Here is a 13,991-nt window from a genome sequence, read left to right on the forward strand (position 1 = left end):
CTTGTTATTTATTTTGCTTATTATCAGAAATAGTCTAGAGGGACTCTGTTGTTATTGATTGTTTGCGGAAGTCTGCCGGAAGTTAAGTTTGGACCAGAACAACGCACATGCGCAGTAATGTTTATGTTGTTACCGTTGAAAGCATCTATAGTTGTGCTGAATCATCTACTAGGAGCACAGAATGTCTGAATTGAGCAATCTAGGCTCGTCGGCGTACCGACCACTAGGGGCATTGCACGAAGTGGTTAAATAGAACACTCCTATATGTGTGAGGATTGACCAGATATATGGCATCTGGTCAAAGGGGTTAATCAATGTCTGTTTTTTCATTTAAAAATTATTGTGAAAGAAGATGAGGTGGTCCACATGTTTGGCTTTCAAAACACTTCTCTGAGCAGTTATGATTTCTCTGCAATATTTTTCATGGGATACCAAGGGCTCATTCCAGTCGCTTATTGTATGTGTCCTTGTTTCCTCAGCCCTAAACTAACCTTAGAAATCGATCAAGGTTTTTAAGGACATTTCAACCCATTAAATGCTCCTTGACGGATCTAGGAACTGGGAAGTATTTTTTTTCAGAATGCGTGATGTATAAATGATCAACATGCAGATTCACTTCTCCCCACTGCCCACATCTGCAATTGATGCCAACAATTAGACAACCTCTTTCTCCCAACAGTGTGTTTCACATATATCAAATGATTGTAAAATAAAAATATTAAGTTTTCATTTTATCTCCAGATTTATTGTGTCCTTAAAAACTACACAACATAACCTTTACGCCACCAAGCTCTCACTAGCCAACAACAGAGAGTTTGATAACATAAATATGGGTATAAAACGTTTTACAACTGATATGTGAACCATGCCATTTGGAGAAGGAGGTTGTGTAATCTTTTGCTCATGAGAAGATAATGTACAATGGAAATCCCATTGTTTCAAACCATTTCCTTGGTCCAGTCACTTTTTAGTGGTGGGTGGGACTTTAACACTCTACACACATTTCCTCAATTCCTCCATCCTTGCGTCCTTTCCTCACTCTTTAGCTCCCCCAAAGGAGGACGCAAGGAAAGGACGTGTGGAAAGGATGCAAGGAGATAAAATAAGCGGTTGGAATGAGCCGGAAGACACAGCTTGCTGGTCCTTTTCCTTATTGGTTTTTTTGAGCTGACGTGCAGTAGTGTTTTCAGTATTTCACTTTTAGAGTGGAGAAATGTGAAATAGGTAATGTTAGCAAACATGAAAAGTCTCAGACATTACCTAATGTTAACATACTTCATAACTGTGTGTGTGTGTTCTCACAGGAGTACCCTGTTCTTCAGTAAGGAGATTGAGCAATATGCTGTGCCCTTCATGGGGGCTGACCCCTCAGTGGTGAAAAGAACACAGCGCTTTCTGCATAAGGAGTACCAGGAGTCACCAGTAAGTTTTACCTCCCCCACTATCTTCCTTGGTGCAGTCCTGCTTCTCTTCCCACTTCCTGCTTTTGCCAGTGAGCTCCACTCTTTGACATAACTCATTAGAGACTAGGGCACCAGCACATGATTTGTAAATAGTGAAAGGTAAAATGTGTTAGATGTTCTCTACTTCAGAAATTGATCGTTTATCAGAAGTATGTAACTGAACACTTTTTAAAATTTCCAGCAAGATTTTTTTTTGCTGCATTAGGGATTCGAAAAGTTCTGTTTTCAAAAAGATGCAGTTTGAAAATATTTCATGAGCCACATTGTATCACATTTGGACCATGCCACTGCCGACTGGCTGGTAGCTCCATATAGGGTAGCAATCAAATATTGATTGCGTATTTCCTTGCTATTGAGTGACCCCCACTGGGCAGTGGGGTTTCTGCATGAATACAGGTGCAGGTGCAGTTGCAGACAGCTGGCCTTTCCAAATTATGGTTGGAATTGACATACTCAGTACTCACATTAGGTGCAAAATGTATAAAATATAAAGAAGTAAATAAAAAAATGAATATTAAAAAAATAATAAAGAAAATTTTTCAGCATATGGAGTGCGAAGATGACTTAAAGTGAAAAATCTTTAAGAGAACAAATAATTGTTAAATCCATAATACTGGTAATTTTTTTTTTTTTTTTAGAAAAATCCCTTTAGTAGAACAACAAAGGCTGGAAATTACAGCCTATTTATAGCTGACCTTTCAGTCAGTGCCTTACTTATTTGACAACCGTAATGTAAACATCCACGGGCCCTTGTGGAACTGCTCATTTTGTCCTTGCGGAAATCAAAGGTTTTCCGTTTCTGCCTGGTTTGGTACTTTTGTGGTCTGCAATAAAAAAATTGTATCAACATGAGTCTGACAGTACAATGGATGTGTGCTAGTAAAACATCTGGAATTGTGAAGGCTATGTGTTTTAATATACTAAGGCAGTCAAATGCAGGCCCTCTATTGGTGGCTTTACCACTGCGTACATATGAACATTAATCATATGGGGCACACAAGCAGCCACACAAGAATGTTTGGCGGATGTCTCTGGCGAAACTGCATTAACATCTGAGTTACATGTGTAAGTAAAATTTCAGTTTTCCCAATTAACTCTGTTGTCCCCTCACAACTGGACATATTCTTCCATGGCACGCACACTGGTGGAGTTGTAAAAATTCCACTGCTGTACATGAGTGGAGCTGACTGGAGCCATAAAATGCCCCAGGATGGGGACAGCAGCTGGAAGCTGCATGGGCCTGTCTTTTTCGACCCATGGGGAAGCAGTCTTCAAATGGCTTATCCTCCTGGAAGAGTTGGAGGAATCAGGTGACAGGATATTACGGTCTTGGAGCTGTAGCCATACCAGGTGGAGGGTCAAGAAGAACTTCAATTGGGGGCCATAAACGGCTGCTCTGAAATTCATGGACAATGGCCCAGGCTCTCCTGGGTCAGACAAAACTACTACCATGGACTGAAAGAATGCATCATATGTATTTGCATGCAGATAACTAAGGATGATATGATAAATGTGGGGGACTGAATAATATCATACATAGACAAGCACACTGAACGGGTATGACATGGTATGTGGGGTTATGAAAGCATAGTATATTTATACATATGTATGCCTACATAAGTGTCTGGGTCACAGATGGGTCACCACCATGGACTCTCGTAGAGAAGTATTTGGAGAATTGATAGGTAAAATCATAGGATCACGTGCCATCGTACAAAGCATCTTATTACTGTCACTGGATTTTGATACTTCTCCTATGTCTACAGAGTAGGGGGGAAGTGCAGTTTCTCTCTTTCTGGAAGAGTAGGGGGGGTTTCTTGGTGGGGTAGATGTTACCAGCCTATTCGTGTCCAGACCTTATTTAGGTAAACCCAGGGAGCTGTGGGGTGTGGAAGGCTTTCTCAGGATTGGATTTAAGGGAAGTCCAAAGAAACATTCGGGGAGAATCTGCTTAACAGTTCTCCTGGTACCATAGTCTTTGCTGTACAGAATATTTGGGCATTCATCAATACTCATTTTATGTTCCTTTTCTTTGTCTTAGTTTGTTACATTGTATGTCTTTTCTTTTCATAGCAGTCTTTTGTCTTGCTTTGTAAAATAAAATGTTCACCTTTTCCATCATCGAAACTGCCTATCTTTGGTTATTGCCAACGGTCATATTGTGTCACAATGAACAGTTTTTTTTTCCCTTTTTCAGAAAAGCCAATACGTATACACAAACCTGTATTCACATACATCTTCACTTTACAGGATTTGAAGTTAATGGAGTCAGATAAACATGTTTTCCTCCCTGCAACTAAATCTAATTCCTTACACATGTATGCTCTCGTAAATTAGTCATACAATATACAGCAAATTGATAGGGTCTTAAATTTTGATATGATACAAACAACTTTTTCCCGACTGCAATAAGGACTCTGAACCCTGCTCACTAACCCTGGCAGATGTACTGCACTTAAAACTCTTGTGTCAATCCTGTAAATATTGTCTGTGAATTTTGTCTTGTGGCAACCTATAAATATTGTCTGTGTGCTAGTTATTGTGTTTAATGTAATGTTGATATCTGTCTATGTTTGATGTTACTGACACCGTTGTATTGAGCTTCCCACCATACTGTACTGAAAGCAAATTCCACCGACCTCGGTCGTGTTGTCATTAAAAGTTATTGATTGATTTATTGGTTATGCTATATGATATGAATTGTCATGTTTTACTACATACAGTTGAAGTCAGAAGTTTACATACACTTAGGTTGAAGTCATTAAAACTAATTTTTAACCACTCCACAGATTTCATGTTAGCAAACTATAGTGTTGGCAAGTCAGTTAGGACATTTACTTTGTGCATGACACAAGTAATTTTTCCAACAATTGTTTGACAGATTATTTCACTTTTAATTCACTATATCACAATTCCAGTGGGTCAGAAGTTTACATACACTAAGTTGACTTTAATCAGCTTGGAAAATTCCAGAAAATTATTTCATGGCTTTAAAAACTTCTGATAGGCTAATTGACATTCTCTGAGTCAATTGGAGGTGCACCTGTGGATGTATTTTAAAGCCTATCTTCAAACTCAGTGCCTGTTTGCTTGACATCATGGGAAAATTAAAATAAATCAGCCAAGACCTCAGAAAGAAAATTGTGGACCTCAAGTCTGGTTCATCCATGGGAGCAATTTCCAAACGCCTGAAGGTACCACTTTCGTCTGTACAAACAATAGTACGCTAGTATAAACACCATGGGACCATGCAGCTATCATACCGTTCAGGAAGGAGACACGTTCTGTCTCCTAGAGATGAACGTGCTTTGGTGCGAAAAGTGCAAATCAATCCCAGAACAACAGCAAAGGACCTTGTGAAGATGTTGGAGGGAATAGGTACAAAAGTATCTATATCCACAGTAAAACGAGTCCTATGTCAACATAACCTGAAAGGCTGCTGCTCAGCAAGGAAGAAGCCACTACTCCAAAACCACCATAAAAAAGCCAGACTACAGTTTGCAACTGCACATGGGGACAAAGATCTTACTTTTTGGAGAAATGTCCTCTGGTCTGATGAAACAAATTGAACTGTTTGGCCATAAGGCTTGCAAGCCAAAGAACACCATCCCAATCGTGAAGCACGGGGGTGGCAGCATCGTGTTGTGGGGGTGCTTTGCTGCAGGAGGAACTGGTGCACTTCATAAAATAGATGGCATCATGAGGAAGGAAAATTATGTGGATATATTGAAGCAACATCTCAAGACATCAGCCAGGAAGTTAAAGCTTGGTCGCAAATGGCTCTTCCAAATGGACAATGACCCAAAGCATACTTCAAAAGTTGTGGTAAAATGGGACAAAGTCAAGGTATTGGAGTGGCCATCACAAAGTCCTGACCTCAATCCAATCGAAAGTTTGTGGGCAGAACTGAAAAAGCGTGTGCGAGCAAGGAGGCCTACAAGCCTGACTCAGTTACACCAGTTCTGTCAGGAGGAATGGGCCAAAATTCCATAAACTTATTGTGAGAAGCTTGTGGAAGGCTACCCGAAAGGTTTGACCCAAGTTAAACAATTTAAAGGCAATGCTACTGTTATGGTGAGCGGTACAGGTGGACCCAAACGCAGACGCAGACACAGATAATGCAGGGAGAAACCAGAGGTGATTTATTTCCAGGTACAGGGAACCAGGCTGGGAACCAGAGGGACAAGGCAGGTGTGGTTTGAATGAGGAACAGGAGATGGCACAGGCTGGGTAGCGACAGGGAGCAGGCACAGGGCTGGACGGCGACAGGGAGCAGGCACAGGGCTGGACGGCGGCAGGGAGCAGGCACAGGGCGGGACGGCGGCAGGGAGCAGGCACAGGGCGGGACGGCGGCAGGGAGCAGGCACAGGGCTGGACGGCGGCAGGGAGCAGGCACAGGGCTGGACGGCGGCAGGGAGCAGGCACAGGGCTGGACGGCGGCAGGGAGCAGGCACAGGGCTGGGCAGGACTGAACTGGATAGGAAGGCCGGCGGAAGGTGAGCTGGAACCAGCAACTGCAAACAGGGAAAACAAGACAGGACGAAAGACAAGACAGAACGACCACGGAGACTGGACACACTAGACCGACGACAGATACAAATAACAAGGTACTGGACAAACACAGGATCGGGGAAGCAGGTAGGCGAACCAAACGAGAGAAGAAGGGGGAAAAAAACACGAACGGAAAAAGTTGTTTTTAACTAATCACTAAGACTGGAGCTGATGTAACGCATCAGAAGAACTGAAAAAACGATCTGGCAAGGAGGTGCTGGAAAACCGAGAATATATGCTGAGAACAATCAGCGAATGCTCTGGCAAAGGCATGCGGAATGCGGAGAGCAGGTGAGGGAAATCAGCTGCTAACGGGGTGGTGGAGCTGATGGCGAGGACCCGCCTACACTGCAGGGAAAGAACAGAGAACAAAGATCGTACAAACAAAGACAAGATACACGAGGCTAACAGAAAACATGAGAAACAAGAGGGCTATGACAGCTACCAAATACTAACAGAGTGTATGTAAACTTCTGACCCACTGGGAATGTGATGAAAGAAATAAAAGCTGAAATAAATAATTATCCCTACTATTATTCTGACATTTCACATTCTTAAAATAAAGTTGTGATCCTAACTGACCTAAGACAGGGAATGTTTACTAGGATTAAATGTCAGGAATTGTGAAAAACTGAGTTTAAATGGATTTGGCTAAGGTGTATGTAAACTTTCAACTGTACCTCTTCACCATTTTGTGAATATTTGTTTTCTTTTTGCCCAAATTTTAGGTTGTTACTCTTTATATTTCGTTTTTGTCAACCTGTTGCTTCATGCATTCTCACATGCTTGTCGTGCCTGTGACTTCTTCCTGAATTTCTACAGGTCCAGTATGGAGCATATGTAGGTGTTGGGGGGATCTCCTCTCTGGTCAAGCTGTTCTTTGCAGGAATTCTATTCTGCTTCATGGTCAAGTTTGCATTTGGTAGAAAGCTGCTGATTAAGGTACATTCAATTCTACTGAAAGGATATTATGTGTTTTTCAACAAATTTGTGAGGGCTAACACTTAAATATCTTTTCAATTATGATCTAGTTTCAAAGATTTCATGGTGTTTTGTGGTTTTTTGCTGCAAAATAACAAGCTTTAAGAGAAAACACAAAAACTGCTGGGTGATGCTATGTGGTTTAAGAGGTGGGAGACAGAGACAGTTTGATGATTAGCTATGTAATTAGCTATGTTTTTGTCACTCAGTCGAAGTGCCTTGCAAAAGTATTCAGACTCGTTGACGAATTTGTGCATTTTACTGAATTACTTAACACCTTCACGCAACTCCCCTAGTGGCCAGAATGCTGGCATACTGACATTGCTCAAATCAAGACTTTCATTCCTCCTGCAATCAAATTGAGCAGAACTCTGTGTTTTAGCTTTATTATTACACAATGCACTCCAGCGATGCTAAATACAGAGTTTCTAAATGGCACCATTGTCGCATAGATAGTCAATTTAACAAGCAAACCTTTCCTGCAGTCTCATCCGCAACTATACCCCGAAGCATGAGACACTGAACAACAGTGTCTGAACATCTATCTGAGAGTTCATGAAAAAAATTCTTTAACCACCTAAAATTCCAACATGGCAACAAGACAAAGCCAACAATAGCCCAAAGGTATAGCAATACAGCGTGAAAAACTCTGCTCACTGAATAGTGTAATAAACAAGAGGGATTTTTGTGGAGTTAAACCATGTTATTCCACTATCAATGCCTGTGACAAAATATGAAATAAATATACAATCTTACCATTGGTTTGAGTAAAGATATCCCTTTAAAGATTCAATTGTCATTTATTGTATTGAACAATCCACTTGAGAAATAAAAGCACAAATATAAAGTGAGGGTAGATACAGTATTTACAATGGCCATGTGCAAAACCACATTCACTGTTTACGCCAATGTAACTCCTTTCACTTCATTCAGATTTTATTGATAACTCTTTATTCTGCAGAGGACAGTACAAGCTTTCCAATGGTATATGGCATGTTTCCTTAAATTCTATTTTATTAAGAAAGAGTAACTGCATGAGTGGTTCCTTCAGCACAGCGTTGTGCATTGTATCATAACATTACGCAGTAATTATACAAGCATTCATTGAGGCGCCACTGTTTTTTTTCTGTGGTTTTTGGAAGATTTTACTCATTTTGCCAAGTCATCAGCATGGCTAAAGCAAATCCTCTGGGGAGAACTGAAGAGGAGAAAGCATGAAGTCAAGTGCAAATTATTACATATTTAGGTATGTGTGTACCACAGTGTGGCACAATTTTTTTCGCATTATTTTTCGATGTGATATCAATGTTTCATCTAAAAACTATCATAAAGCAGCAAATTGATATGCTTTATTAAGGACCAAAAGCATTTTATTTATTTTTTGGAGAGGTTTTTGGAAGATGGCCCTTGGATATCTTCGACCCCTATACTGGTGGAAAAATAGCAGTTATCTCTTGAAAATGATGCAAAAGTGAATTTTATGAGTCAACAGTGGATTTGTAGTGAAATATATGATTATATTATGATTTACAGCAATGCACAATTTAGATATGTAACACGTCAATGTTTTGCACTGGCTGTAGAATCTGTTGCGGTAGTAGAACATCATGAGATTGTTACATTTATTTGATAAGAGGTTTGGAGGAGCTGAGATTTTCATAACTTCTAGGGCTGGGTGATATGATGATAGTTGAATTACCTTTGCATGCATAACATTTGGCAGAGCCACCAATAAAGCCTCCAACACTGCAAATAAGAACAATGGGGGCTACAGCAGCCACAGCTCACTCAAAATAAATGTAATGGTCGCGATCGCCGTCGTAGATGTCAGAAGAAAATGTCACTGACAAAAAAAAGTTGTAGTGTTTGCAGTGGTTTGGGCTGGAAACAAGCTGTAAGAGCGGAATAAGCGCCCGAAGTGAAGCACAACACTGCCTACTGATCGTACATAAGGTCGCTTTGAGGTTTCTTTCCATGGAGGATTCAGCTGCATGCTCCCATATTACTAAAAATTCTGTAGCGGTGGCTAGCTATAAGTGCATATTGGTGTATGAGTGCTGTGTGCGACCACAACATTTATTTAGCCTTTTTGTATAGCTATTTCCGTGGATAAAATTGCATTTATTATTATTTTCTGTTAAAAACATTCAATTCATATTCAGGGAGATAGCCAACTACTTCAGCCTGGAAAATAATCCATTAAACCAGAAAAATTGCTGAGTTGTTTTAGGAGGCTTTTACATCAGGGACCCGGGCCTGGATCCAAGTACACTTGACCCCAAAGTCCTGTTCGTTTGATTAGTGTGAACACTGTGTACCATACCCGGGCACGGATCAACGAAACGTTCCTGGGTCCACTTGAAAAGGTGGTCTCAAGTACGGTTCATGTGTACTCGGGTACGGTTCGCATCAGGTGTGAAAACTACTGTACCATGGCCGCGAAAGGATCTCTGTTGTCTACTGAAGAAATTGAATGCGTGCTTGAAATTTGGGCAGACGAAAACATACAATCACAACTGGACATTTCACACAAAAATGCAGATATTTATGGAATAATTTGAGAGTATTTACATGCACGTGGGTACAACAGAACAATGCCGTGACAAACTAAAGAAAATGAGGCTGCAATACCAGAAAGTGCAGGATGCGGTGCGTAAATCTGGCAGCTCAACTGACGAAAAAGACAGATTTCATGGTATAATGCAGTGGACAGCATATTCGGCCAAAAACCAACAAGTGAGCCTAATGTTATTGAGTTGCAACCAATCACACCACCTCTGGTAACACCATCAACATCATCTCCACCATCCGATCAAGAGAACATGGGACCGGTTAGTCCACCAATGAGCCTGTCAATATGCGGTAAGCAGTAGGTTAACGTTAGCATCCATAATATCCTCATGACACCTTGCGGGAATTATGTGTGTATCTTGTGGTGAAATGTGTTTAAAATGCAAGCAAACTAGTTGAGGGGATGGTCCAGTAGCTTACAACATAGGTAGCTCCTCTTTCCGTTTTATTCATAATCCATGGTTTTATGAATATTTATCCACAAGTGCTCTTCGTGTGTGCTTTCTAGCACCACAGCCGATTTGGAGAGAACAATTTACTCAAGTACTGAGGCTATAGCTATCAGTGGGCAAGCTATCCAAAACATAGATATTATGTAGTTAGATTTTGACAGAAACAGGGGCCCTATCTCTGACGGCTATGCTGAAAGAGATGCTGATGATGATTCGTCCAAGATCCACACATAATTTCTGGTTGCCTGTGATTGTTGTGACAAAATTTTGATGTAGGAAGAGTTTGTTCATTTGTGCATGTATTTTATACCATCAAAAATGCTATTTTGGTTGTAGCCTTCAGTTAATTTCTAATTTGCTTTCATACTTTTATGCTGACAGGCACTTCAGATGAGACACACACTGACACCTCTGACTATAGCCCAAGAGCAGCAGACAACAGAAGGAAGAGGAAGGCAAAGACTGATGTGAGCAGCATGATGGGTGCCTTTATGGACATACAAAAGAAACAGTACGATGAATTCAATCAAGCAGAGCAGCTGCGTCAACAGCAAGAGAAAGACAGTCTTGATGCCTGGATAAAGTCACGAATGGAGATAGAGGAGCGCCGGCTACAGGCACAGAGGGAGGAATGCCAAGAGACAAATAGAATGTTCATGCAAAAGATGAGCAGACTGTTCGATGTCATGGTTCCTTCGTCCCAGCAGCACACGCCCTCACACCTACAACCTCCTCCTCCGCACTATTACCAGGGGCCTCCCCTGCACTACACTGCCCATGAAGAGACACCACTAACCTTCAGAGAACTGCACGGAGCTGCAGAGCCCCTGCCCAATGCTGCTCAATGCTGCTTGAGTAAGCATTTGATCAATAAATTCAGGAAAATAAGTGTCAATGCCTATCAAGAAAATGGTTTAATTTGTTTACAAGCAGTTTACATGATGTTTTGAAGAATGTTAGTCATAATGCACTTTTGCCATTTTCAAAATAAGTTCTATGAGACCAATGCTGTCTTTCCTTTTTTTTTTTTACATAGCATTGTTGTTTTGTTTGTTATGGTTCGTTACGGTTTCCCCAACTGTGCCTTGAATACTGTTTACCCTACATATTTCAATGTAAGATGTGTGAACACTGTGTTTTGATGGTGTTACAATGGTTTAACCTTGTTTCAAATGTTTTGTGTATTGGATAGTACCTTTTCTGTTGAAGCACTGACATTTGACTGAAGGATTTGATTGAAGATGTTTTGCCTGAAGACATTACTTTGATTAAAACACATTGCAGTCATTAACCAGTATTTTGTCTCTGTTCTAAAAGGTCCACACTGATCTTGGATTGTAAAATATACATTTATTGTCAAAAATACATGAAGTTAAGGATTGGATAAGGAAAAATAAGACCACAAGGCATCTCTTGTGGTGTTGGCAGTGGTGTTTGCCTGAAGGGGATTCCATTCAACCGCCTCATTGTCTCTACGAACGTCAAAGTCTTCATCATATTCCTCATTGTTTACTTCACAAAAGTTGTGAAGTACGCAGCAGGCTGTGATGGTGGTGTTGATGTTTTCCATGTGGCAATCGTATCTCTTCATCAAATACCGCCATCTTCCCTTGAGACGGCCAAATGCCCTCTCCACGGTCATCCGTGCCTTGCTGAGCCAGTAGTTAAAGGTTGTCTGTGCAGAAATTGCACTGCTATCAGGTTTCATTAACCATGGGAGGAGTGGCTAGGCAGCATTGCCTAACATCACCACCAGCACATCTACACCCACAATCCTCTCTGTGAGATTGGGGAACAGTGTCACTCTGACCCCTGTCATAAACACTGGAATTCCCAAACACTCTAGCCTCATGCAATCTGCCTGCCCAACCCACATTCATGTCCCAGAACCTGAGCCGATGGTCTACCACACCCTGCAGAATGACAGTGTAGAACCCCTTACAGTTGTAGTAGTCTGCAGGGGTGTCTGGTGGAGATAAAAAACCTATATGGGTCTCATCAATAGCCCCTCCACATTGCGGGAAATCCCAACGGTCACAGAAACCTTGAATAATGATCTTAAATTCATGTTCAGAGGGTGTTCTAATGTAGAGAGAAAGCAACTTGTCCACAATTACAGAGGCAACATGATTGACTATAACACAAGCTGTTGATAGGCCAATACCAAATACCAAATGGGAAATGGATCTATACTCCACGTTGATGGCCGATCTCCAGATGCATATGGCTACACGTTGTTCCACAGGCACTGGACTTCTGAACCTGGTTGCATCTCTTGTTAGATGTGGCCGAAGGATGTCACACAGCTGCATGAATGTGGTCTTCCTCATCCAGAAATTTCTTAGCCATTCCCGATCTCCCCAGGTTATGAGGACATGCTGCCACCACACACCAGACCTCTGTTGAACCCATATGCTCCTGAGGTAGAATAGAAAGTACATTATTATATTTTATTATTATTATTCTACAAGAGGTAGACCGTACACAGCCCTCTTTCATGACATGTATCTGAGCATAGGTGTGTGTGCTGCGGTCACTGTCATTACAATAACATAACTTCTATCACTGGTTAGGTAGCTAGTCCACACTTTTTCAAAAGCATTGTGGAAATCAAAAGAGAATATTCTGGTCAGCAACAGGTCTGTTTCTCATCTTATTGACAAATGCGAGTAGCAGTCAGCGAGTAGAGTTACAAAGGCATTTCTCAACGCCGCCTGTCTCCTCCGAAATCTGCGTATGCGCGCAGCACGCACCGATCTCATCCTCTGAACTGCACAGCCATAGCTGATAAAGTAGGAAGGCAGGCGAGAGGGTCATTCTTGACATTGTCTCCAAAATATGAATAACAGTAGGCATAGTGCGATGGTCGACTCCATTGTATGGGCTTGGGATCTTGCGATTGGAGCGCTTTTCTACACTGGAGCGACAACATAAACAAATGCCACGTAGTTGATGAAGTGTACTCGGGTACGGAACAACACTTTACTAATGTGAAAGCTGAGCGGCAGGGGAGTGGAGAGGGGGCGCAATCGTACTCAGGCACGGTACGAAGCAGTAGTACCTAATATGAAAACGCCCTTAGAATCTTTGTCACCAGGGAATGTAGCAAGGCTGGCAGTGTCGGCATAGCAAAGGACGCTGTAAAGAAACTTTAAAGTTACAATCTCGAAGATTTCAGTTTCGTTCTCTTTGGCGGTACCAATGGCAAGAAGCGGTAATTGCAGGTGTGTTTTTGGACCTCACTTCCCATAGATCCAACCGGATCCAACCAGTGTCGCCTGTGTGACGTCAGTCAGTTGGCAACTGGGCCACGCCAACTATTACACTTATTATTTCCTGAATAAAAAATGGTTAGTAACGTTAAAGTAACGTTATGTACATACTCATACATTGTCTAACATTAGGCTAACTTAAGCTGTCTTTACACTGCCGAGCTGGGTTAAAATGTGGTAGCAGACCTGGGGTAGAATTAGTGATGATCAATTTCCAAAAACGTTCTTTATCCACCTTTTGCTCGGTATGAACATCTTTACAGTGCAGAGAAGAATTTGCGGGATTCGCTGAGGCTTGTGCAATTATGTGTCTTGTGCATCATCATTGTGAATGATTGTTGTGTGATATTTTTGAAACAACAACTGCCTTGTTTCTGGTTTTGCTAGCTAAACTGTTCGAGAATAAAGCTGAGCTGGGTGTTAAATTAGCAATCAAAATAAGAAGAATAAAACAAAAACAAAGGATTTCATCAAAAAAGGGCATCAAGGCTGAAGGAACATATGAGGAAGCGTAATAAAATAACAACAACGCTAATCCATACTGCCGTATTCTTTTATTTAGTTTTCTCCGGCTTGACATCTTTACATAGAAATCAGACCCGGCTCTGCTCCACCTATACCCCGGCTTATATATTGATGAACTTGATGGCAATGTAAATAACGGTAACGTTAAGGCCAGTTAAGATCAATGATTTGCAACG

At 41.4% G+C, this 13,991-nt stretch overlaps 2 protein-coding genes across 9 annotated transcripts in view; both read left to right on the top strand.

Annotated features, from left to right (window-relative positions):
• LOC118229842 (saccharopine dehydrogenase-like oxidoreductase) overlaps positions 1-13,991 on the top strand; it is a 303,871-nt gene that overhangs the window by 188,986 nt on the left and 100,894 nt on the right. For 7 of the 8 annotated variants that reach the window (XM_035422298.1, XM_035422304.1, XM_035422299.1 and 4 more), the window contains 2 exons: positions 1,305-1,422; positions 6,837-6,956. In XM_035422298.1, the coding sequence (XP_035278189.1) occupies positions 1,305-1,422; positions 6,837-6,956 (238 nt within the window). The remainder of the gene's footprint in view (positions 1-1,304; positions 1,423-6,836; positions 6,957-13,991) is intronic. The other variant, XM_035422303.1, reaches the window with a different exon arrangement.
• On the top strand, positions 6,963-11,309 carry LOC118229849. The gene is made up of 2 exons (XM_035422313.1): positions 6,963-9,857; positions 10,400-11,309. The coding sequence occupies exons 1-2, from the start codon at positions 9,818-9,820 to the stop codon at positions 10,966-10,968; spliced, it is 609 nt and encodes a 202-aa protein (XP_035278204.1). The 5' UTR covers positions 6,963-9,817; the 3' UTR covers positions 10,969-11,309.

This window comes from Anguilla anguilla, chromosome 6 (genome assembly GCF_013347855.1).
Source record: "Anguilla anguilla isolate fAngAng1 chromosome 6, fAngAng1.pri, whole genome shotgun sequence".
Taxonomy (NCBI): Eukaryota; Metazoa; Chordata; class Actinopteri; order Anguilliformes; family Anguillidae; genus Anguilla; species Anguilla anguilla.